This window comes from Lathamus discolor, chromosome 3, assembly GCF_037157495.1.
Source record: "Lathamus discolor isolate bLatDis1 chromosome 3, bLatDis1.hap1, whole genome shotgun sequence".
NCBI classification, from domain to species: domain Eukaryota; kingdom Metazoa; phylum Chordata; class Aves; order Psittaciformes; family Psittacidae; genus Lathamus; species Lathamus discolor.
Window position 1 is genome coordinate 144430587 of NC_088886.1, and position 24891 is coordinate 144455477.

At 37.3% G+C, this 24891-nt stretch overlaps 1 protein-coding gene and 1 long non-coding RNA gene across 2 annotated transcripts in view; one reads left to right on the forward strand and one right to left on the reverse strand.

Annotated features, from left to right (window-relative positions):
• Positions 1-526: 526 nt before the first annotated feature.
• On the forward strand, positions 527-23510 carry CCDC172 (coiled-coil domain containing 172). Its single transcript, XM_065672950.1, has 8 exons — positions 527-605; positions 884-969; positions 4327-4443; positions 5844-6009; positions 7988-8089; positions 11936-12038; positions 22564-22651; positions 23478-23510. Exons 1-8 carry the CDS (start codon positions 527-529, stop codon positions 23508-23510), a joined length of 774 nt encoding a protein of 257 aa, XP_065529022.1.
• Positions 4693-24891, reverse strand: part of LOC136011309 (uncharacterized) — a 28691-nt gene continuing 8492 nt past the window's right edge. The window contains exon 3 of the long non-coding RNA XR_010611322.1: positions 4693-5131. This is a non-coding gene — a long non-coding RNA (uncharacterized LOC136011309). The remainder of the gene's footprint in view (positions 5132-24891) is intronic.

Genomic DNA, 24891 nt, shown 5'->3' on the forward strand with positions numbered 1-24891 from the left:
CAAAACCAGTATGAAACATGTGGTCCCAGAGAAACAAAGTCAGAACTCCCCAGACTCTGAGTCAGAACCAATGTTGCACAAACACGCATAAGTTTGACAAGATTCAGAGTGTCAGCTGCCTTTTGCCTAGCCAAATACATTCTCCCTTGTGCTCCTACTGTGCTGCTTCTCTGCATGCTCATTTCCATCTCCTGCATTCCCCCAGCCTGTCATCCATGTTTCCCTCTGCCTGAGGTTCACTCTTATCCCCCTACTTTCTGCACCCCAAATGTCCCACACTGTCACCTCCTCCTCAGCAGCCGTGTCCCATCTACCACGGTCACTTCCCTCCATGGTCTGGGGTTTCTTTCCCAGCCCTATGGAGAGCCAAGAGCAGAGCCTAGGCCTGGCTCAGTACAGAGCCCTGAGGGAAGGGCTGTGTCCGGGCCCAGCCTCACCTCCCTCCAGCTCACCGCAGCTTTAACCAACCAGCCCTCCACAGAGAGACAAGACCCGCAGAGCCCACAGGCTCCACAGGAAGACAGAAATGAACCTGGATGCCTTGTTCCAGCAAATACAGTTCACAGAGAAGCAGGCGAGGGAGAAAAGACAGCTCATCCAACAAGGTCTGCCCCATGGCCGCCATCCTGTGGCGATGACACTGACCACACTTAATGGCTTCTCCTAGGGAAAAGCAGGGTAAACCCGCCGTCATGAGGGGATCAGTGAAAGCTGGCAGGCAGCTGGGCTGGCTGCTGATTGCCAATAGCATGTTTTTATAAGAATGTGACTTAAAATCATTGACTGGTTTGGGCTGAGAAGGACCTTAAAATCATCTAGTTTCAACCCCCACTAACTTTTACAAACTGAGCACATATTCTTATGGACTTTTTTTGTGTTGCAGCTAAATTCGACATAAATAGAAGCTATGAAAAAATTAACCAAATAAAAGAAGAGCTGAGCACTGCAAAAATCAAACTGGAAACTAAGGTAAGCGGGCATGTTTATAGTATACATAATAATGAAATACATTATATCTACAAATATATGACCTATTCTTTCAGGAATAGATTCATAAACAATTTCAAGGAATACGCTTCACCTATCGAATGCCACAGCACAGAGAAAACTTACACTGTGCATTTCCGTAGTGAAATATAGTCTGTCAGCATCTTTCCCCTCTCACAAATCTCCCCCTTCAGGCTGGCTCCTGGCTACGGGCAGGGACTCGCTCACCTCAGGGATAGGAACTTTTCCAGGAGTCTGGAAGCACTGGAGACAGCACCTGTGCATGTGGCAGTCACTGGTGCCCTGCAGACAGAGCTTGGCAGGGAGCAGACCACCGTGCCAGGTCAGTCTGTTCCCAAGACACAGCCATCAGACATCCCAGGAGCTGTCTTAACTGTCCTGGAGCTGTTAAAGCACCTTCCTCCAGAGGCCCAGAAACCATTCATCTGCTGCCCATTGCCATTCAATAAAGGCCTTTCATAGAAAATATATGGAAGCATTCCCTTGTGTTTACTTGGCAGGATCTTGAGACACATACTAAACATATTCCCATGAGCCTAGGCTCACAGTTAGGACTTACAAGGCATAAGAGTTTTTCTAGGGACAACAAAGACAGAGGAAAGGTTCTGAATCTGTTTAGTGTTTTTAAGATTTTATTGTGCTTTTCATTTAACCAAACTGAAGACATATTTTCAGATTAAAAAAAAAAAGAAAATCCATTTATTTATGGCTGAAAATGAATCATAGAATCATAGAACAGTTAGGGTTGGAAAGGACCTTAAGATCATCCAGTTCCCACCCTCCCTGACATGAGCAGGGACTAGATATCATTCCTTTGCACTTAACTATGTAAGCTAGCAGAATGTATATGCACAACAGGAAAGCATATGGAGCCTCCTTTGAAGTCAGAACTGTTATGTCCTATCACTTAAATAAACATCTGCAAGAACCTTTGGGGATTGCCTCACCTAGTTGTGAAGATAAATGTTTGGGGGACGGTTTTCATCCTTCCAAAACCAGGCTCTTCTGCCTTTTGTAAAAGTCTATGTAATATGTATAATAAATATCAACATTACTGCAAGGGGATAGGAATAAAAGAGAACTCATTTACAGATATTTACTGGTTGCAAATTGAGACTATAATCATGCAAGCAGCTATTCACGGGTTTGTATTTATGGATGTCACAATCTCAGAACCCAAAAGTGCTTTAAAATATTATCTTAACTGACACAGATTTTATCTGGGTGTGAATTGTAAGGTTAAGTCCTTTGTAGTCTTCCTCATAAATTTATTTATTAACATCACAATTTTGTGTTTATACTATTAATTTGTTATTGACGCATTGTAATTTATATCAAGGTTTATGTGGTAGGTACAGAAGGGCCCAAGAGTAGAGACATTATTGTAAACAACTAATGGGAAGAGCTGAAGAACTATTCCTAATTAAACCCTATGTGCTTTACTCCCCAGGGTTTATAACATTCTTACTAATGTCCCCAAAAATACTTTTCCTTGCTTTCTTAGTCAAACATTGATTCATGTATAAATGAGAAATTATACAAAAAACAAGTGGAATCAAGAAATGCATTTCAATCAGACAGTATTTAGGTTTGAAGATCACATAGTTATTGAAATTATTTGAAGTAATTTATTTTTCTGCACAGGAATTAAGTTTACATATGTCTACAATAGTAAATGTGATTGAAACAACATTAAATAATGTTCAGCTAGTGCTGCTCATTTTGTCCTTCTGTCCAAATAACTACAGTTCTTTATAAGCCTACACATCCAAGCACGTGCATGCACAACAGCTTATGCCTGACCGAGCAGCTGAGACTGAGTTCAAAAGTGTTTTGACATCTATTTCACAGAGACTGCCTGTGGTCAATCAAAGAGTCTTAGGAAAAGCTATTTTTTCCTCTGTTCTGTACAATCAGGTAGCATGTAATTACAACCTGAATTATAGCATTTTGCTTTTCATGGCTCAATGATCTCTTAAAAAAAAAAAAAATCAGTTGCAAATGCATAGATTAAGTTGGCATCTTACAGATGGAGAAATTAAACTGCAGCTCATTATGTTCAATAATATAAATACAGTGGTAAAAGATCCTCTGCTGTCTTTGAATTAATATGCAAAATAAATATTCATGAGGCAAGCACTTTCTGGGCACTTAACATGCTGGACATGTCAGGGATAAGGAAAAAAATGGGTCCTTTCTAATTCTCATATTCTAGTCTTATGGAATTTGGTTTCACTCTCCTTTTTTTGATCAGATGCTCGTCATCTGCACCCTCTCTAAATTAATCTACATTATTTCATTTTGCAATATTTTCATTTTTGCCTCTGTAATATCATTTGGTCTTTTTTGCTTCTGCACACAGTCACATATCAGCCTGACTATTCAATTTACTTCCTGATGCTTACCCTGGGCCTTTACAGTCTGTAGGCAATTCTCCTAACTTTACTTTCCCTACCCATTGTTCTGAGTATTACAGTCTGAGTCATTCTTTTGACCTCCTTTTCTCCACTTCATCAGATGAATGATTCTTATCCTTTAAGACTCTTCAGCACCTAGATGTTCCCTATTTTTCTGCTGTTATAGTTTATCCCACCATATATCTTAGGTTAGACAATGATACAGCAAATGCACTGGAAAATTGACAGGAGCTCTGTAGCAAATTTTGAAAATGAAATGGTGGAACGGCATACCGTTCTATCAGACAAACTGCTGTTTAAAATGAATAAAAATAAAAATATATTCAAAATAGACATTTGGGGCTTGGGGATTTTATGGTCAAACTGTCTTTAACCAATGAGCTAATTTCCATTCCATGTCTTTGGCTAAGAATTCCAGAAGTTGTGCTCAGAAAACTATAAGCATATCCCTCCCTCCTTCACATATACAATAGTAGCATTGCAGAGCTGATGGTGTGTACAGCTATTCAGTAAAAACAATGATGCTGGAACCCTGTCCCCCTGATATTACTATCTGATTTGGTATGTGATGAGCTTTACACAATTAGATGTAGGACATCTTACCATGTTAGGTACCAGATCCCATGTGATCAATATTTTTCCTGGTTTTTACAAATCTCCTAAACTGAACAGAATTACTTTAGATAGATGGACCAGGACTAAGTGTGTCTTTTCAAAGGCTTAGTTATATACTGGAAGATTACTGTGGGGAAAAAGAGCTGTTACGCTTGTGCTAGTCCAGCAGCTATGCCAGCTGTGTTTTAACAGGACCAAGAACCTTACATACAATATCAAAGTATATGAAACAGTAAAACAATGACCTTTATAACCTTTTTTACTTGTTTGTTTTTTCTCTTGGAAGGTTCAGCATCTGTCTGAAAAGGAGTTCTGCTTAGAAATTCTGAAGAAGCGTGAAGAGAGCTTAGAAAAGCAGAAAGCTGAACTTATTAATCAAAAGAGCAGTCTTCTCAAAATCTTTGTATGTTTTCAGCTATGGTATTCAAACAGCTCTTCTCTACTGTATAAGAATAGTCAGCTTTCAAATTTGAAAATATGGAAGAAGTAATGTTTTAAATATGGAAAATATTTTTTTTTACTCTACCATACTTCATGTAAACGTAGATATATTCTCACTATTAATTTAAACCGTGGTCTAAGGTAATGTATGCTGTGGTTTATCTACGAAGCTGATATAGCATTCTTGACTTCATTTCTTAATGTCTGCTGTTTTGTGATTGAACTCCAATTCTGATGCATTATTTCCTTTGTAAAAGAAAACTAGGAAAGTCTCATATAAATGGGACTGCATCATCCACAATAAAACATATTGAGAAGGATCAAAGTAAAAAATTAGTGAGGCCAATACCACACCACATTTTAGAAATTCTGACATACCACACAATCTCTTTGATGCCTGACAAACCTAGCCACCTCTGAATAGGTAGCTTATAGAGATATATACAGAAAACAAGCTTTTCAGTTCTCTTTTGTGCTAACCTGGATAGTGCCTTCCTCTTAGTACATTGAGGATCCTTGGATATGTAGATGTTAAGAAAAGCCACAGATGAGTAGTCTGCGCATATGTATTTGTACTTCAAATAAGCAGAGCTGAACTTTAAACATTCAATATGAATCACCAGTTCTTCAGGATCCAAAGTATTCTCAATCTGAAGTATACAAAGAAATAAATACTATAAATATAATAGAAAAATTATTTAGCTATAAAAACTAAATGTACTTTGAAGAAGTGTGGTTTCTTTTAACTGTAACTAGTCAAGTTTGATATATAGGTTATAATGTCTTTCTTCCTGTTTATCAGAGTAATTTAATTTTATTTAAGTTAGCAATCAGTTAAGATTTTTTAAAAGGAATTTAATAAAGCCTTTCTCTTTAGAATATTTTTTTCCAGAAAACAAATCAGTAACTTCCTATCAACTATATCTTTCTTGGTAGTTACTGAGGGAGGTAAAGTAAGTCTGCATTTTGCAAAGGAATATACAACACTTTTATTTCATTTAATAACAATCTGAAAAAAAAACCAGAGTAGCAGTAGTATGCTACTGACTTTAAACAGAACTTTCTACTAATTTCAATAAAGGGTTTAACTGGAAAGCTGATAGCACAGGTTTGTAAAGTAATGCAGTGATTTTTTAAATGCTCTATTATTAAGAATACATCCTTTTTCAGAGAAAAAAAAAGGATAAAACAGACAAAATTATGGCGCTGTAGATCATTTTCACATTCTCAGAAGTCAGGAAAAGTAAATATACTACATTTATAGTACATGTTTGATAAACACCAGCGTGTTTCAGTCTGTCTAGCTTAACAAAGACTTTCACCTGAACATTCAAGTTTTTTCCCTTTTTTTTTTTTTTAAAGACAGATGCAAAGAGAAAAATGACTGAAGAGGAAGATAATTTTACTAGAGAAGTAACAGAGTTTAACAATGAGTATGGACTAACAAGTAATAGGGATCTTATGATTAGAAAAAAAGTCAAGACTGAAATAAATGATTTGGAGAATGAAGCAGCTCTGTTGAAAAATGGTAAGTTTTATATTAAACTATTTATCTTGGCTTACCAGAGAATTAATACAAACCAGTAAAATACAGCTCTGCAAAACAATAATTTTAAATCAATTTCCTTGCTGTCTGGAACTTCATTTTAAAACTACACTGAAAGGCTGTGGTCTGACATACCACATTACACAAGCATAATTAAAGCCTCTTCTGTTCCCTGTCCTCTTCAGTCCTTTCTGACTACAACCACTATGAGAAGCAGCAGACCTGCAGGACTGGCTCCCAGTGCCTGACGTCAACCAGACAGAGGTGCATTGTCACACATAACATACTGTATTAGGTTTGCACTGATTATAATAACTTATATAATCACCAGTTATGTAATTTCCTTAATTTCAAAAGAATTTTATGTATACATATCTTGCAGGAGTGGTCTTTTATTGCCACAGTATAACTTTATCTTTGAGGTAAGATAAAAAATAAGAGATTTCTCAGAACAAAGAATCCGACTGAAAAGCAATCCTTCAGCAAGGAAATAGGAGCATGGACTACGAGCTGAGCATGAGCCAATGACATGAGAATGCCAACACCACACTGAGACATAAACATAATTCTGACCTCTAAAACATGCAAAATAATCCTTCAGTCTATTTAGGGCAGTTAAGCTCTTAGCTGGAGTACTGTGCCTCTAGTTTTGGATGTTACACTTCAAGAAAAAATGTGGACTATCTGGAGAGAATCTACATGGGACCAGTGAGAGTCATCACAGATCTGGAGAACATTAAATTTTTTAAAACATAAAAAATAAAGAATTGGGATCATTTAACCTATGAAGGAAAAGGCTGTCAGAAGATGGATATCAGTCTTTGAATCATTAAAGGATCCTGTAAAAAGGAAATGAATACATTCGCAATGCCTATAGTGAACTGAATAACAAGTAATAAGTGTAAACCACAATAAGGGAGAGTCTGGCTGACTATTTAGAAGTCTCTCTAAGAACATTGAACAACTGAAGCATTCTGCCTTAGGAGATTCCATTGCCAAAAGACTTAGGAGTCTCCATTACCAAAAGTCTTTAAAAACAGCTTAGACAATCGTCTGTCACAAGTGACAGAGGTAGAGGTGGTGCAGTCTTCAGAAGGAGAAATGCAGTAAATTACCCCTCAAAGTCATTTCCAGTCTCATGATTCTACGATTTATCAAGCATCAAAACTTTGAATTCCCGATTATCTGATGTAAAGCTACTGAAATATGACTATTTGAGTTTGTACTTCATGGTAACTTCTTTCCTGATGCTCTTATTCTGTTCTACAAGTGAAAATATCCCATACTTTTTGGCACCTGTTACTTTCAATGATTAATTTTCACATATTCAGGCAGATCTGATCGGTAGAACATGAAAGGTGACTAACATTCTTCTCTAGGCTCTGGGTCTGTCTTGATTCCATCCTTTTAAATTGCACATTTTTTGAGGTACAACTTGTCTGTCTTTCTGTCTGCTACAGTCCTGAGCACACTGACAACACTAAAAGAAAATAATTAAGAAACTCATAGCAAGGAAATTCCATGAGGACCTCCAGCTGATAGGAAAACTATCACAATTAATTCCAGATGCTGTCAATGCTCAGGTTCAAATGTTCATAACACTAAACAAACACATGCTTTTCTTTAGTCTTGCTGCTAGGTTCATCACCTATAAGTCATCTCTCTTTATATCTGAAGTTACTCTAAATGAAAACATTCTTTTTATAGCCTGTCAACAAAATATGTAAAACATCTTAATAAAATAAAACATTTTCTTTCACACTTATGGATCTATCATATGACATAATTTCCTGTGAACCGGAGTTTATATGCCTGATTTTGGTTGGTTTAAGTTTCATATTTGAGATTCTTTTTGACTAGATGAAGATTGGTGCAAGTAGTTAACAATATTTAAGATTATATCATGAAGACTAAAACTGCAATGCATTTTAACCTAAAATATATTTATTTTTTTTTTTAGAAATGGAGTCAATGGAACATAAAAATGTTCAATTAAATGCGCTTCAAATGCAGAAGAATGAGTTAAAGCAGGACTTACTTAATCTCCAGAATGAACTTAAAGGTGTTCATGATAATTGCTTATTATAATAATTAGTTGTGGCTTAACAAATGCTTCTGAAAAACCTCCTGAAGTTGTTTTTCTCAAGAAAAAGAAATCATAGAAACAAGGTGTTAATATATGATTACATTATATAATACTTACTTTTTAACGTGATTATAACAAATATGGATTTCAGTGAGATTTATTTTAAATATCAGTGAGACTGGGGTCTACAGATTCCCTGAAACATAAGCTATAAATATGAAAAATAAATTTTTAATTTTGCTGATAAGTTATATACTTACATGGATAATTTAGTGTTTAAATGTGAAAAGCACAAATACAGGCTGAGTAGAGAATGGATTGAGAGCAGCCCTGAGGAGAAGGACCTGGGGTCTTGGTTAACAAGAAGCTTAATGTAACCCATCGGTGTGTACTTGCAGCCCAGAAACCAATCATGTCCTGGGCTGCAGCAGAAGGAGCATGACCAGAAGGTTGAGGGAGGGGATTCTCCCCCTCTCCCCCACTCTTGTGAGACGCCCCCCTCCAGTCCTGTGTCCAGCTCTTGGGCCCCCAGCTAAGGAGGATGTGGAGTTATTGGAGCGTGCCCAGAGGAGGCCATGAAGTTGCTCTGAGGGCTGGAGCACCTTTCCTATGAAAACAGGCTGAGAGAGTTGGAATTTTCCAGCCTGGAGAAGAAAAGGTTCTGGGGAGACCTTGAAGCAGCTTCTAGTGCCTAAAGGGGCCTGCAGAAAAGCTGGAAGGATTTTTTTTGAGCCACATGGTCTAGTAGAAGGTGTCCTTGTCCATAGCAAGGGGGGATGGAACTAGATTATCTTGAAAGTCTTTTCCTACCCAAACCATTCTATGATTCTATGACTCTATGATTAAAATTGACATATTGTTAAAACCCCATTAACCCATAATCAAAGTCACTAAAATTCAGATGTTTAACAAGCAAAATTACTTGGACTGATAACAACAGATTTAGCCAAGGTGCTAAATCTTTGAATTGTAAATTCAGCTATCATCTTGTTACTGATGCTTGTGTGTTCATCTAAGAAAGCCTGTGCATAAAAAAATTCTACAGACAAAGCTGGGAGGAATGTGCCACAGGAAACCCTATAAAAATGCAAAATGATAAAAGATACAAAGGGAACTATGAAAGGTTCCATGTCAAAGGTGATCACAAGCATTTGGGATGATTTTGAAATTTGGATTAAAAAAAAAAGGTAACTTGGAAGTGGTTTTGTAACTTTTTTGCAAAAGTGTTAATCACAGAATCACAGAATCCCAAGGGTTGGAAGGGACCTCAAAAGATCATCTAGTCCAACCCCCCTGCAAGAGCAGGGTAACCTACAGTACATCACACAGGAACTTGTCCAGGCGGGCCTTGAATATCTCCAGTGTAGGAGACTCCACAACCCCCCTGGGCAACCTGTTCCAGTGCTCTGTCACTCTTACAGTAAAGAAGTTCTTCCTGATGTTAACGTGGAACTTCCTATGCTCCAGTTTACACCCATTGTCCCTTGTCCTATCACTGGATATCACTGAAAAAAGCCTAGCTCCATCATCCTGACACCTACCCTTCACATATTTGTAAACATTGATGAGGTCACCCCTCAGTCTCCTCTTCTCCAAGCTAAAGAGACCCAGCTCCCTCAGCCTCTCCTCATAAGGGAGATGTTCCACTCCCTTAATCATCTTTGTGGCTCTGCGCTGGACTCCTTCAAGCAATTCCCTGTCCTTCTTGAACAGAGGGGCCCAGAACTGGACGCAATATTCCAGATGCGGCCTCACCAAGGCTGAGTAGAGGGGGAGGAGAACCTCTCTTGACCTACTAACCACTCCCTTTCTAATGCACCCTAAGATGCCATTTGCCTTCTTGGCCACAAGAGCACATTGCTGGCTCATGGTCATCCTCCTATCCACCAGGACCCCCAGGTCCCTTTCCCCTTCACTATTTTCCAGCAGGTCAACCCCCAACCTGTACTGGTCCATGGGGTTGTTCTTCCCCAGATGCAAGACTCTACACTTGCCCTTGTTAAATTTCTCCCCGCCCAACTCTCCAGCCTGTCCAGGTCTCGCTGAATGGCAGCACAGTCCTCTGGTGTGTCAGCCACTCCTCCCAGTTTTGTGTCATCAGCAAACTTGCTGAGGGTGCACTCAGTTCCCTCATCCAGGTCATTGATGAAAATATTAAACAGCACCGGTCCCAGCACCGACCCCTGAGGGACTCCACTAGTCACAGACCTCCAGCTAGATTCTGCGCCATTGACCACAACTCTCTGCCTTCTTCCTTTCAACCAGTTCTCGATCCACCTCACTACTTGATCATCAAGCCCACACTTCCTTAGCTTATCTATGAGGATGCTGTGGGAGACAGTATCAAATGCCTTACTGAAATCAAGAAAAACTACATCTACCGCTCTACCATCATCCCTCCACCTAGTCACTTCCTCATAGAAGGCTATAAGGTTGGTCATACATGACTTCCCCCTCATAAAACCATGTTGGCTGTTCTTAATGACCCCCTCATCCTTGATATGCCTAGTGATGGAGTCAAGAATAAGTTGTTCCATCATCTTTCCAGGGATGGAGGTAAGGCTGACCGGTCTATAATTACCCGGGTCCTCCTTCTTGCCCTTCTTATAGATTGGTGTGACCTTTGCCATCCGCCAATCCTCAGGCACCTCGCCCGTTTCCCACGACTTACCAAAGATGATGGAAAGTGGCCTAGCAATGACCTCCGCCAGCTCCCTCAGCACCCGTGGGTGCATTCCATCCGGACCCATCGATTTACAGATGTCCAGTTTGCATAGCTGATCCCTAACCCAATCCTCATCTACCAAAGCAAACTCCTCCTTTGTCCTGACTCCTTCTGGGGCTATAGAAATCCGGGGCCCTCGGGGAGAGTCTGCAGGAGTAAAGACAGAGGCAAAGAAGGCATTTAGCACCTCTGCCTTCTTTATATCCTCTGTCTCCAGGGTACCCACTTCATTTAGCAGTGGGCCTATATTGCCTCTTGTTTTAGTTTTATTTGCTATGTGTTTGAAGAAGCCCTTTCTATTGTCTTTAACCCGACTAGCAAGATTGAGTTCCAAGGAGGCCTTAGCTGTCCTAATTGCCTCCCTACATCCTCTAACAACTGTCCGATATTCCTCCCAAGTGGCCAGCCCCTCCTTCCATAATCCATAGATTCTCCTTTTCCACTTGAGTTTGCCCAGCAGCTCCTTGTTTAACCACGCCGGTCTCCTAGATCCCTTACTTGACTTCCTACTCATTGGGACGCTCCGATCCTGAGCTTGGAAGAAGCGGTCCTTGAATGCTAACCAACTATCTTGAGCCCCTTTACCGCCTAGTACACTTTCCCATGAGACTTCCCTTAGCAGTTGACTGAAGAGGCCAAAGTTGGCCCTTCGGAAATCCAGAACTGTGGCTTTGCTAGGTATTCTATTCCTCCCACACAGGATCCTAAACTCCACCATCTCATGGTCACTGCAGCCAAGGCTGCCATTGACCGTCACCACTTCGACCAAACCCTCCTTGTTGGCGAGTACTAAATCTAGCAGCGCTGCTCCCCTAGTTGGTACGTCCACCATTTGCAACATATCACAGTAAGAGAACTAAGAAAGACAAGCCTAAAGGATGGTCATATATTGCTTGAGAAAAGAAACAAACTTTTTCTAGATTGCAATATGCATAATAATTAGAATAAATAAGTAATTCATATTCTTTATTCAGATGCCTTTTCCCTATGAACAATTTCAGAGAAATATTAGAAAAGATAAATTTAGAAAATGTAGGAAGTCTTTGAATATGGATGATTAATATATATTTATAAGGTAATTGTTGATTTATGTTTAGACCTTGAGAAAGAAATCAGGGACGCTGAAAGAATGACAAAAGATTTAGAAGCAGAAAAGGTCCAAGTCACCGAAAAGCCTCAGACTGATCCTGAATGTTTAAGGTAAGAGCCTCATGTTAGTAAATTCCTACATTTAATTTTAGGGCTGCAACTGCACAACAGTGCTGATGGCAATGACTGTTTTACCTTTCCTGTACAATATTCCCTTGAAATCAGAAGAATCATTCTTTTTTATTACAGAACTTGAATTCCTGTTATTACATTCTTTAACCCTTACATGCATACTTCAATGAACTAAAACCGGAAAGTCTTTGCAAGGAAGTCAGTAAAACTTGGACGAAGAGCAGGAGACTGCTCATGGGGGAAGGCTGGTTCTTCAGTTTTTGTGAAAGCAGTGGTAGTGCACGAACTACTGATGAGCTGACAGTGCTATACATGCTTCTGCAGACTGGCTATACAACCTTCCCCAGAGCCTGATTGAAATGGAATGGATTGGCCACAATAACCTCTTTGGGTCAGATGGGCCATGTACTAATGCGACTAAATGTAGATTTGTTTTCTCTGTGATCTCTACTATCAGTTCTTCCTTGCCTTCGAATTAAGCTAGGTTTGAACAAAATTATGAAGATTTAACCAAAACAGAAGACCATCCACAATCTCCCTTAATAGTGAATACTGCTTCCCAGGAGCTGACTGGTAATGACTGATTTCTCATCAGTCATACAGTTTAAGTGTGACACATTTTCACTATACAGAAAACAACTTAATGTTTTCAACAAAAATATCTTCCACTGTAGAAAGCCTCATATCACAGAATTAACCATATTTTTCCCATGATATTGTGTTGCAGATGAAAGTGCCTGTAGATATTTAAAAATATGTAATAGACATTGCAAAGGAACTTCTCTTACAAAAGCTAGTCCAAAATATTCCTGAATATAAATTGTCAGGGAAAACACAATTTTTGTTGCCATCACCTTTTCTTTTCTACCAGTTTTTGACAAAAATAAATATAGGGGTTTTTTTGTGCCTGAAAACCTTCAATGAAAAAATAAGATTTTGCATAGAATCCTGGGTCATTTTCTGAAAGATGGTTTGGTAATGGCCCTTTTTTGCTGAATATTGTTTTTTGAAAGAAAATGATGTATCAGCCCTATTACTCTCTTCGACCTCTTACATGGTGTTGAGACAAGTCCAAAATTCCCTCAGTGTAAAAATTAATTAGCTCACAATTCTGCATATAGTAGCAAAAGCTTCGCATTCAACCTATACATAGAAGGCACAGTATAAATAATAACAATAGCAGCATTTCAGTGAGACAGCGTGTTATAATTCACTCTTTTACATTATTCATTCCATCCTGATATACTAGGTTTTGATGCATGAGGTTATCATCTTCCTTCTAAACAACATAATTCCCTTGGAGTAGTTTACTGCCATGATGCCACTGAATATCCAACTTAGTGTAATTAGTTTTCTATAACAGGTTTCCTGTGTATAAGGTTCAGAAGTAGTAAAAATTATATTACTTTAAACCCCTAGCTCTGCCACTGGTTGCCACAAGATCCTAGGCAAATCTTTCAAATCCATATATGTCTGTCATTCTACATACTGAAATTAACTCACAGCTCTGTGGAACGGTACTTTGGTTTTATCTGGATAGAGAACACAAAACTGGATAAAATATATCAAATTTTATTAACTACAAAAGCAACGAGTGTTGTTTACAACCAAAGCAAGAAGTATGATATGATTTTCTTATTTTATAAAATGCCTCAGTTTATGGTCAATAAGCTTATATTATTTGATAATTGCATGTAGTGCAAAATATATAACGCTCCTACTGCTATTACTATCACAAGAAACAAGTGTTCTTTGAGGTGTAATGATATACTGAAGAAATTTTCTTTACATTGAAATATTTTTCATTTCTGATTCTGGACAAAATTAGGACAGATTGGCCTAAATCATATATTTATCTTGAACTTGCTTTTGATCAGGAAAGCTCAATACTTCAAGAAAGAGAGAGAGCCCTCAATAAGTTAACTTAGATGCTGAAAGCAACATAGCTATGTTACTGTACTTCCATGTCAGCACTAATAGTTTCTGCTTTTCAAATAGGCAACCCTCATTTCTGTTTGTGCTCATGTGCCATAGTACTGTGCTGTTTAGAATTATCTGAAATCTTATCAGATTCATGCAACTCTGTAATAGTTTAATTAAACAAAACATACCCATCACTTCTTGGTTTGGACTGCTGAATGAAAGGAATTTAAATGAAAAGGAATTTAAAGTATTATATTCTATAAATAGTGCAGTATATAAATTGTTCCCCTGGAGGTACCTGATCACCCTCCAGTACCTACAAGGACATCATCAACAAGTTGGAATGAGGATCTGCACAATGCTGCTCAGTGGGATAACACAAGGCAAAAGGTTGAAATAAGCGGGGTTTAGAATGAATTAAAGGATACTTTCGTATCATGAGGACAGCTTAGCAAAGGAAAAGGTTTCCCAGAAAGGTTGTGCGGTTGTCATCCTTGAAGATTTTAAGACTTGACTGAGTAAAGCCCTGAGTAACCTGGTCTGACCTTTTAAATGACCCTGCTTTGAAAGGGACATAGGGCTAGATGACCTCCTGACATCCTTTCCAGTCTGAATTATCCATTGAACCACTTATCATTGTGGATTGCACAGCCCATGTATTGATACATAAGCACTGGCTTGTGCACAGGTGCAGAATTATCTGCAACAAATCCAGTTCTCTTCGCACTGCCTCGCATTTGGAGATAATCATATCTGGCCTGGTCCCTTTGTCTCTGAGACATTAAAATACAGTGTCATATATATGCACATATTTTCCATTCAAAATGCATGGAATACTTCAAGGAGTTATGTCCAGCCCAGCAGTGTGCTGGTTCAAAATGACAGTGCCTAACATATACTTTTCATGTTCTCATGTGTCACAGTTATTTGAGAGCCCATAGCTGCTGCAGCAGCACACATGCTGATGTAGTCCATGACACTAGTCTTCCTGGGTCAGATCGTTGAGTGACCTATCCTGTCCACTTCTGTGGGTGCCCACTGAAATGAATCTGAGAATAATCATAGAATGGTTTTTGTTGAAAGGGACCTTACAGCTCATTTAGTTCCAGCCCCCTGCCATGGGCTGGGACACCTTCCACTACAACAAGTTACTCCAAGCCACGTACAACCTGTCCTTGAACTCTGCCAGGATGGGGCAGCCACAGCTTCTCTGGGCTACCTGAAAAGAGCACATTCAGTGTCAGTGTGAAAAACAAACGTACAAGGCAGCTGGGCTGAACCAGAAACCCCCTGACAGTCTAGATACACCTTTGGCACTTGCAAAGGACCTCTCGCAGCCAAAGTGCCAATTAATGCAATGTTACATATACTGGTATATATCTTAACAGGAGTCAGTTTTGGTCATATTAAAAATTAATGTGATTGAAACTACTGTTTCAGAAACAGCCCTTTATAGCCTAACAAAATAAGATTTTTCCCCATGCAGAATCTATTTCAAGAATAGAATTTTAGTTTCTATTGAAAATCATATTTATTATTTATGGAGGAGAAGATTTTGACACAAGTAGTATACATCAAAATTATATATTTTTCCTATGAAATAAGCACAAAATCTAATTCTTTTTTTACAAAGCAGGAAACCATGCCACTCTTTAAATTATAAAAATACCAACGTTTTTAATGCTTCCTTAGAACAAATATGAGAGACAGTCAGCATCAATAACCTGATATATGTAACTCCCAGATCACCCTGTAAGTCTGTTACTGTATCACATACCTAGGCCCAGCTCAAAAATCAATATCAAAAGTAGCTGGCATTGCAAGAATCTTCATTACAATTAAGTATATATCTTAAAGTAAATTGCATTTCAGCTGAAGAGTGTAGCCAGCTAATTCAAATTACAGCAATTCATCTTTGATCTGAGAAAAATGCCCTATACCATGTCTACAGTTTCACAAAATCTCTCCCAAATCCATCAAAGAATTACAAAAGGTCATGAAAAGCATGCACTAGTAATTCCAACAGCTCTTGGTGCTGCAGTTACAGGCTTGTTTTAATACACATCAGATACAGGAAAAAGCTAAACCAAAATTTGAATGTTAAGCACAGATATAGTTATAGATAAGACACTGTACACTCTTCCTCAAAGTAGGCACCCTGGAAATTGTAAGTCTTATGATACAGGTGTGTAATTCAGAGAAATATTTGAGAAAAAATGGCTTTTTAAATTATTTTTAATCAGAGCAGATCTGCAATTAAAATCCAAACCCTTATTTTAATCATCTGTACTGCCAATGCCAATCTCAAAAAATCCCGGAAAGAGCTTTGGCATTAGCTCTTTTGAGTCACATTTCCCTCACAGGTAGTATGTAGCATCACTTAAGTGGAACAATACAGGAGTGAAGCAGAAACTAACTGATACCAGTAAATTCCTAGCTATGCAATTTCACTATTATATTCATTGTAATTACTTACTACATTAATTATTTATCTTCTTTCACATTTTAATTTGAAATTTATGTGTTGCCTTAAGTAAAACAACCTAGAAGTAATTATAATTAAATTTTATTTAAACCAAGAACAGAGAGTTTCTATCTAAAATTGGGATTTCTCACACTATTCTAAAGGTAGGCTAAGCGTAAAATATTTCTTTGAAACCTGAATTTCTGTTCTACTTTAGAAAAACAGTAGCAGGAGGGAAATGCATGAAGTCATCTTACTTTGTAAATAGCTGAAGGTTTTGTATACTTGGTTAATTCTTAAAAATATTTTATTGCTTCTTATACTTCATAATACAGAAAAAGAAACTCCATTAGCAAAATTAGAAAGGGAAAAGCAATGGTTTCTTTCATACAAATCATGCAGGAAATATGTTCATTAGAGCTGAACAAATGTTTCATGCTAAGAGTAGATTACCTCAGGCTGTACATGCATGGTTCTGGTGGATTAAAAAAAAGTAAAATAATAAAATTCACAAGTTAGTTTTAAGTTAAATTTTATAATCAGGAAATATCAGTCTCTGGAGTAATATATATGGTTCAAAAATGGGTTTTATAATGGCAGTCTCCTCATCAATTTTTTTAAGCTTTTCCTTTTAATAGCAGTGCCTTTTGGAACTATTATAGTTTGAATTATGTTAAAATAGTTCCATTATAAACTGCAGTATGGATTTACAAAAAAGTAGATCAAATCCAACTAATGATAACTTTCTTTGATAAGGCAGCCGATTGGTTAGGCACAGAAAATGCAAATGCTACCCGTGTAGACATTAGTAAAGTGTTTGATATTATCCCGTATGGGAAACTACTAGTTAACCTGGGAAAACTTATTGAAACTTTTCAAGGAGTAAAGAAATGCCTGATAGTAACAGTAATTGTCTGAAAAAAAGACATTTTGGAGGCTAGAAGAAGGTAGTTACACTCAAAGGTGGTCTTGCTTACTGTTTGAAAAAACGACTTGGGAATAGAAGGTATTTTAAGACAATGGTGTAAAACAAAATTCTAGACCTTGTAAACTGCAGTCTAAAAAAGGAGGAATATAATTATATACAGTGCAAGTTTAAGTACTTGTACACAACTAAGGACTTCAATAATAGGTACCTGGAAACAAAGAAGAGAGGCCTGAGCATTCTACGTAATCAAAAGACAGCTATAAACATCAAAAGGAAATATAGCTGTGCCAAAGATAAAAGTAAGAGATGTTTCCAACAAAAAAACCAGGAGGGTGTAAGTATACTGTGTATAAATCTCTCACCCCCTATTCAGAAAAAGATGCATTCAGCTTGGAAGATGAGCAGAAAATGGAGAGCCCTTATTGCAGAACAAGGACAACTCTAAACCTTTTCTATCTGAGAAAATTACGTGAAGCAAAGCATCACAGTACAGAGATAATAATTTCAGTAGTTGCATTAATACATCCAGATTGAGACCTGCCTTTCCCTGTACAATAAAAAAATCAAGATATATGAACTATAAGAATCATTGACCCATATTTATTTTCCCTGCCTTTCAGTAGGAATCTTATTGACCTCTAGAAACACATTTCAGTTTTGATGTTTCTGGTGCTTGTACATTTTTTCTTTTCTGTGTAACTTGTTATAGAGTCATAGAAAGTCATAGAGTCAACTAGCTTGGAAAAAAACTTTAAGACCAAGTTCAAGCATTGTTAAAGTTCCTATGAAAAGTAGTCTGTGTAAATTCAGTTTGTTATCTTCACAAAAGCAAATCTCACCCTAAATGAGCATATTAATTCAGTGTACCTTAACCTTTCCATGTTTATTCATCTATAATAATATATTCCTTAAAGACTTCCTGTGATGTTTCCTGTATTTAGGGAATACAAATTAAAACCAAACACAAACCAAAATACAAACCACACTTTTCAAAACCTATAAGTATTTTTATAAAGTTGCTTGATAGCATTCACGAAACACAAGCGTGGGGAATGCTGCACATACTAACCGCTAGACAGGGGTCTATAAAAAGCCTGTAAGCTCACTCAGTAAATGACTTTGGTTGCACCACAACTGGAGTCTGTGCCTTAGTTGCCACACACAAGATTTAATCAATGATAATTATGTATTTTAAAACTAGTATGTGGTCTGTAACAGTAAAAGATGAGATTTTCTTATTTTACCTAAGGTATTTCTATTTATTTAAATTTATGTTTAATTCTCATTGTTACATATCTTAGTACCCTGCTCAGTTTCATGTTTCATCTTCTTCCTAGCATTTATTATTACTACTAGATCACTTTCTTAATTTTTATTCTATTTCTGCTCCATCAAGCACATACTGCTATAATTTAATTGTTCAGCACAATTGTTCAAGTGCTTCACTTTATATTTTGAGATACTGAATTCCATTTAGATCTCATTTTCTCACTTTTTCAATCAATTGATAACAGCCTGAAATTTATTGACTTCTTCAGTTGTATCAATAGTATTTTCTGTTTAGTACTGTCAGCAAATTGTAAATGCCAAGCAAAATCTTGCTTTTACTATAGAAAGATATACATCAATTTAGTCTCACTATTGAATTGAGATTGGATGATGCCAATGCATTAGTTCTACTTTTGTCTTGACACAATAAACTGAAGTCTTCTCTTCTTCTGTCTCAATAAAGTCCTAAAACCTTGATAAATATTTTTCCTGATTTTTATAATAAAACTCAGAAAAATCAATGTACATACTCTCAAGCTGTATATGAACTTCTTAGGGAATTCCATTTTGTACCATGCGCTCTTTGCCCTCTATATCAGTATCAAACGATTCTGCTTTGTAATACACTCTAACGTTTTCCCTTCTATTTATGGTTAAAAAATAAAATAATGGTCATAAGAAAGGCAAAGACAAAATGCAAAATAAGAAAAAGATGTTTTACTTGTCTCAGCAAAATATAACCAAGAGACAGTCTGCTTCTTCTGCAACTCCAACAACAACCAGGTAGGGTCTTCCATGCCCACTTAGAAAAAAGGCTCTACAAACACATATTCAAGCTGCCTTCTACACAAACTAGCTCTTTGAGACCTCTTTACATAAAATTATTCCTGGAATGCGAGTTTTGGCTACTGAAGCCTTGATCCAGTAATTTGAATCTGTGAATGATTTTCAGAGAAACCTGTTTGACAATAACATTATTTTCATCACAGTTCAATTCATAATACTAGCATGTATTGATTTCACAATTATTTTCCCTATTTGCCTTCTGCATATACAGCTGAAACTCAAGAAGAGTGTGTATCAACTACAAATGCCAATGACACTTAATAGCTGTGCTCATTTCAAAGCTGCAAAATCGATCACCTTCAGGGATCTCCTCCTTCTTCATCTCTTTGTCACTTCTGGTATTCAAGAGTTATGGAAAATGGACCACTGATAGCAGAGCTCAGCCTAGGACAAGCTAGTGTACAAAAAAATGCCAATGCTGTTGTTCAGCTAGAAAGTAGATTTAAGGCTAGATTCGGCTATTGCTATTTTTTCTTGAATGTTTTCTTCAGAGGAATATTCAAACCTTCTTTCAAATATGGCATTTCAGCTCTTAACTGTTCAGTAGAGCCCATTACCCACGATGCTGTAATTTACCAATACACTGTTAATCCAGTGCAATGACTTTTTAAAAGACATATTTTATTGTTATCAAGGAGAACAAAATGCTAAAAATAAAACCAAACAGAGGACATGTAGGGCTAAATGCTAATGTGATTTTTCAGAAAACTTTTTCAAAGATATTTGCTTTTCATCACAGTCATAAGGAGGGTATAATTGTCATATTAATCTTTCTTATGGCAAACAGTGCATCTCTTTCTATTTCCAAAGGTGACAGAAAGCCTGCCGTCCATCTAAACAGTGTAGTTTCATGAGTGTGCACATGCAACATGATAGTAGAAAGATGAATATAAATATCTTGCGTATCTTAAATGTAAAATAAAAAAAAACCACATTTGCTTCCAGGTTAAGCTTTTTCTTTTTTCTTTTTTCTTTTTTTTTTTTTTTTAATAGTTCCATTGTCTCACATTCCTTCTGGTAAAACTTCATCATTCAATATAACTTCATCATTTATTCAGTAACCCAGGCGTCTCCAATGCATTAATTGTGTAGACTGTAACCTAACAGACAGCCCTTCTTTTGTGAATATAATATTCCTGGCACATGCTGTAATTATCTAGCTTCTAAATAAGAAAGAAGGAAGACCTGAAAGCAGAATCAATTGATTAATGTAAAAATTAAACACCACATTTAAATGAATACCTGTTATCACCACTACCCATTGCTATGTAAGGAGCTGTGCTGTCTCCACATTTGGAAGTTTTATGAAAGATTTTGTTTAAAATTTTTAAAGGCATACACAAAATGTTCCCATTTCAAAACACATCACCAATAGTAATTAATTCAGAATCCCAAGACACAGATGAGCAGCTCCTACTGCTTATCTTCTGGTTGTTCTAGCCTTAATGTACACCTAACATGGACTGGTATCATTCTTAGCTGACAAGTAGCAGACTATGCATCAATTTTACAGTGTGGGAGACAATGAGAGAACATTTTCTGAGATTAACAGACTATGTCTTTTCCTAAAGTAAATTAGGCAAAGTAGGGCTTTTGTTTAACAAATTAGGCTTCCAATATCATGCTAACAGAGAACATAGGGGAAAAAAAATTAGGAGGCAAGGCAATGAAGTTAAGCTGATTTAATCAAGATCAGAAGCTGATCTTAGATCTTGAAATTAACTTCTTTCAATGAAAATGGTCTGCAAACTAGCAATGCACTATGGCACAGTGAATCCTTCATTTCTTAAAGTGTAGTGCAAAGTTTCCTTTTGTTCAAACCCTTGTATGTATTCCAAATGCAGGAGGACTATTTCTGAAAGAAGAGGCATTTACTCCTTTGTAATACTGTTCCCATACTCCTTTCATATGAAGTTATACTTTTGATTTTAATAAATCCATTTCCTTGTGTAGGAAACAAATTCTCTCTGTGGTATTACAGCTAAAGAGGTGCATCATCTATATAACAGGGTTAAATAATTTATTCACTATTGCAGTATATATTAAAAAGTGGTTGTTGCTTCCTCTTCCAACTTCAGAAGGAACGCAGTCATGCTTTGATGCATCAGTTTAGCTATTTAATGAGAAGCAGAATATATACTTTTCTCCTTTTTTTCATTCTGTCTATATGTCCAAGATTACTCACGTTGTTTACTGAAACTGTATTAAGGGTAAGCAACGTTAGTTTTCTCATTATGCTTTTCTTATGACAGCCATGGAAAGACTCAGTATAATCTCATCACCTTGCATTCCTCAGACTACTAAAAGCTCTGGCATAGATTTCTCTTGGCCTATCGAGTATTAATTTAAACCACTGCACTGATGTGCAAAGTTTAGGTGTCTCCTTTTAAGGAGGACTAAATGCGCTTTTGAATGCAAGAAAATACTTATATTGAAATTAGATCTTTCATAGAAAAGTTGAATTCCTGACTGAGACTACTGGGAAACAGTAAGTACTGTGTATAGTAGGAGCAGTGGGGAGAGAACAGCAGCAATAGCAAAGGAGTCTGTAGAGGGGTGTGGAGCAATGACTGCACATGAGTAGCTGGCACAGGGTCAGGCAGAGGACTCATGAAATTCAACATTCTGGCTACAAGCAGATACCCAGAGAAAGTAGGAACAGCAACATATGGTACTTCCTAAGTATCAACATCCAAATTCACATGTTTAAATAAGGAAAATTATGACTAATGAGGCCGTAAGTCTTTAATGGTTTATAAAAACAACACAGTCCAGGAATGTTTCTAACAAACTACTGAGTCAAGACACACTTTGTAAAAACCCAAAGTGTCATTTTCTGAAGCTCCTCACATTGTCATCACAATTGCCAGGGCTGAATGAAATCTGACAATATTGCAGTAGAGCAGCATCTTGGACTGCCAATTACAAAACTAGCAAACTTAAATCCTGATCATTAAATACATCAGTGAGGGTTTTCTAACAAGAGTCAAATTGACAACTGGGACCAAAGGTGAAAAAATAGGTACCCAAGCAACAGTTCTCTGATCTGAAAATTTATTTGGTTTTGGACACAGGATTAAGAAAGAATTGGAAAATTTCAAAGATGATGATTGGGAAAGTATCTGTGAGACTCTTCGAACAGAAATTGAAATTCTGCAAATGGTATGCCACTTTCATTATGCATTGTAAAGGTTTGATAGTTTCAGTTCAAGGTGTAATTTCAGATGATTAGCAGTGGGTTTAGATAAGCGGGATTTTATGCTATGTATGCAACCAAACATCCTTGCATTGCAGGTGCACTCCAATTCTCCTTTGGTTTCGCCTGTTATTTCCAAATGTTCAGGAATATCGTTTGACACAGAAAAGAATTTAAAAATACATTTTTAGCACAAGAAAGACTTATCTGGGGGACTAGTATTAATCATTACTTTCTTGAAAGCTGCAAAATACATGCATTTAGGAGCTAAATTAATCTGTATCTCCAGCTGTCAGTTAAATGGAAGATGGGAATATGGAGAAATAGGATGGTAATAGCATCCTTTTATGCAATATGTTATATTGTCCACTCACAAATTCTTTATATAAACTTTTTAAAGTGTGTTTTTTTCTCTAAAGGGCAATTCTAATGTCAAATTCTCGATTGTCAGTCTGTGTAAAAATAAAATTAGAAAAAAGTATTTTTAAGTAATTTTTTGAAGTAAAGTTGTTTTAAAGGTTCATTTCAGAACCCCTGATTGAGCTGTATGAAGACCCAGCTGCCACAGAATAACAGTCAGGGGAAATCTGTATTACTCACTGTAATGATCAGCTTCAAGATCCTGTTGGAGGAATGTAACTTACTTGTAGTTTATCCCTTAATTTTATCATGCTTGTGAAACTTCAGGAACAAAACCCCCTAAACAGCTCAATGTTTAAAAATGTCTCTGTAAAGAACACACTGAACTCATTAGAGCTCATTTTCTATAATCCAATTCTTTCTCTTTTCCAGAAGCTATCACAAAAAAAGCCTTCAGATAAGTGAACAATATGTGGCTTATGATATGGAGTGCCATGGAGGCTGGTCTTTGAGCATTTTATAACCATTTTACTTGGGCTCTGTCAGGTTTGTTTCTAATTGCCTGGCTGAACCACAGTTTGTTTCCTGCCTTTACTTTTCATTAAAATAAAATTATATTCATTTATAAGTGCTGGACCATGTGAATACATTCACTCACTCTGCTCAGCCTCAGTTCACTTTGTGGTCATTGTTTCATCACACCCAGCTCCGTATGCAAATAATTTTCAATCAGCTTCCCACCTTGGGGGTGGAATGCATAATTGCTCATCACTTGTTCTTCTACACCTAGAGCTCTCTAAGCTACAGAGGGTGTCTGTCACACGTAAATCTACCAAAGACATTTTATTAAGAAGGGAGGAATGAAATCATTTCATTCCACTTTTGGAAGCTGACCAAATTCTTTTTACGATGGAGAAAGATTTTTCCTCTTGGGACACAAGCTGCAGTTTGAAGTCTGGCAAAGTTTGATCTACAGCAGTGGTATCAAATAGAATTCTGATCCACTGGGTTAGCCAGGGTAATTCCAAGAGACTGGAATTATCGTTCTTAATAGCCAGAGCTGTTGGAACTGACATCCTCATAAGGGATTTTTTGTCTTTTCCCTAAGAGGGACCCTCTTAAGATGTGCTTTATTTTAAGCAGCTTAGACCCTCTGACTTGTATGGGACCATCTGACTATTAAAGTTAGGCAACCTACTAAAGGTAGACAACTACTGATTGTGGGTTTTGATCAAATCCAAGACATATTGCAAAATTATAGAGTTGCATATCAGTGTGTACAGACAGCTAAAGCAGTGCTGTTTCTGAGTTTAATTGCTGGAAACAGATATGAATTGGGGATTTGCTGAAATGGCTGAGTACAGCCTGATCATTTTATTCATTTAGGGGGGCTTGTTATATTTGCTTTTATTTACAAGAATCCTTCCATCTGTTTTGCAATGGTTTCATATTTACATTGTTGTTCCATCCACATAGATTAAATGCTCAGATATGACATGAAACAGAACCATGGGCTTATACCAGCATTCTACATAAACATTTTAGGTAAGTGGAATGAGCAATATCATCTGTCATGGTTTAACCCAGTTGGCAAATAACACACAGCTGCTCGTATGGAATACCCCTTTGGCTAGGTCAGGTGTTCTGTCTCTGCTCCCTCCTGACTTTTTGTGCCTCTCCTCACTGGCAGAGCATGAGAGACTGAAAAGTCCTTGATCAGAGTAAGTGCTACTGAGCAACAGCTAAAACATCAGCATTGTTCTCAGACTAAAGCCAAAACACAGCACTGTACCAGCTACTAGGGAGAAAATATACTCTATCCCAGCTGAAACCAGGACAGCATCCA

Bases quoted from the DNA above. Each gene is read 5' to 3' on its own strand.
- CCDC172 (XM_065672950.1), top strand. From the start codon at position 527: ATGAACCTGGATGCCTTGTTCCAGCAAATACAGTTCACAGAGAAGCAG. The intron at 6,010-7,987 runs GTAAGTTTTATA...TTTTTTTTTTAG, and splicing joins AGCAGCTCTGTTGAAAAATG to AAATGGAGTCAATGGAACAT. The intron at 22,652-23,477 runs GTATGCCACTTT...TCTCTTTTCCAG, and splicing joins AAATTGAAATTCTGCAAATG to AAGCTATCACAAAAAAAGCC.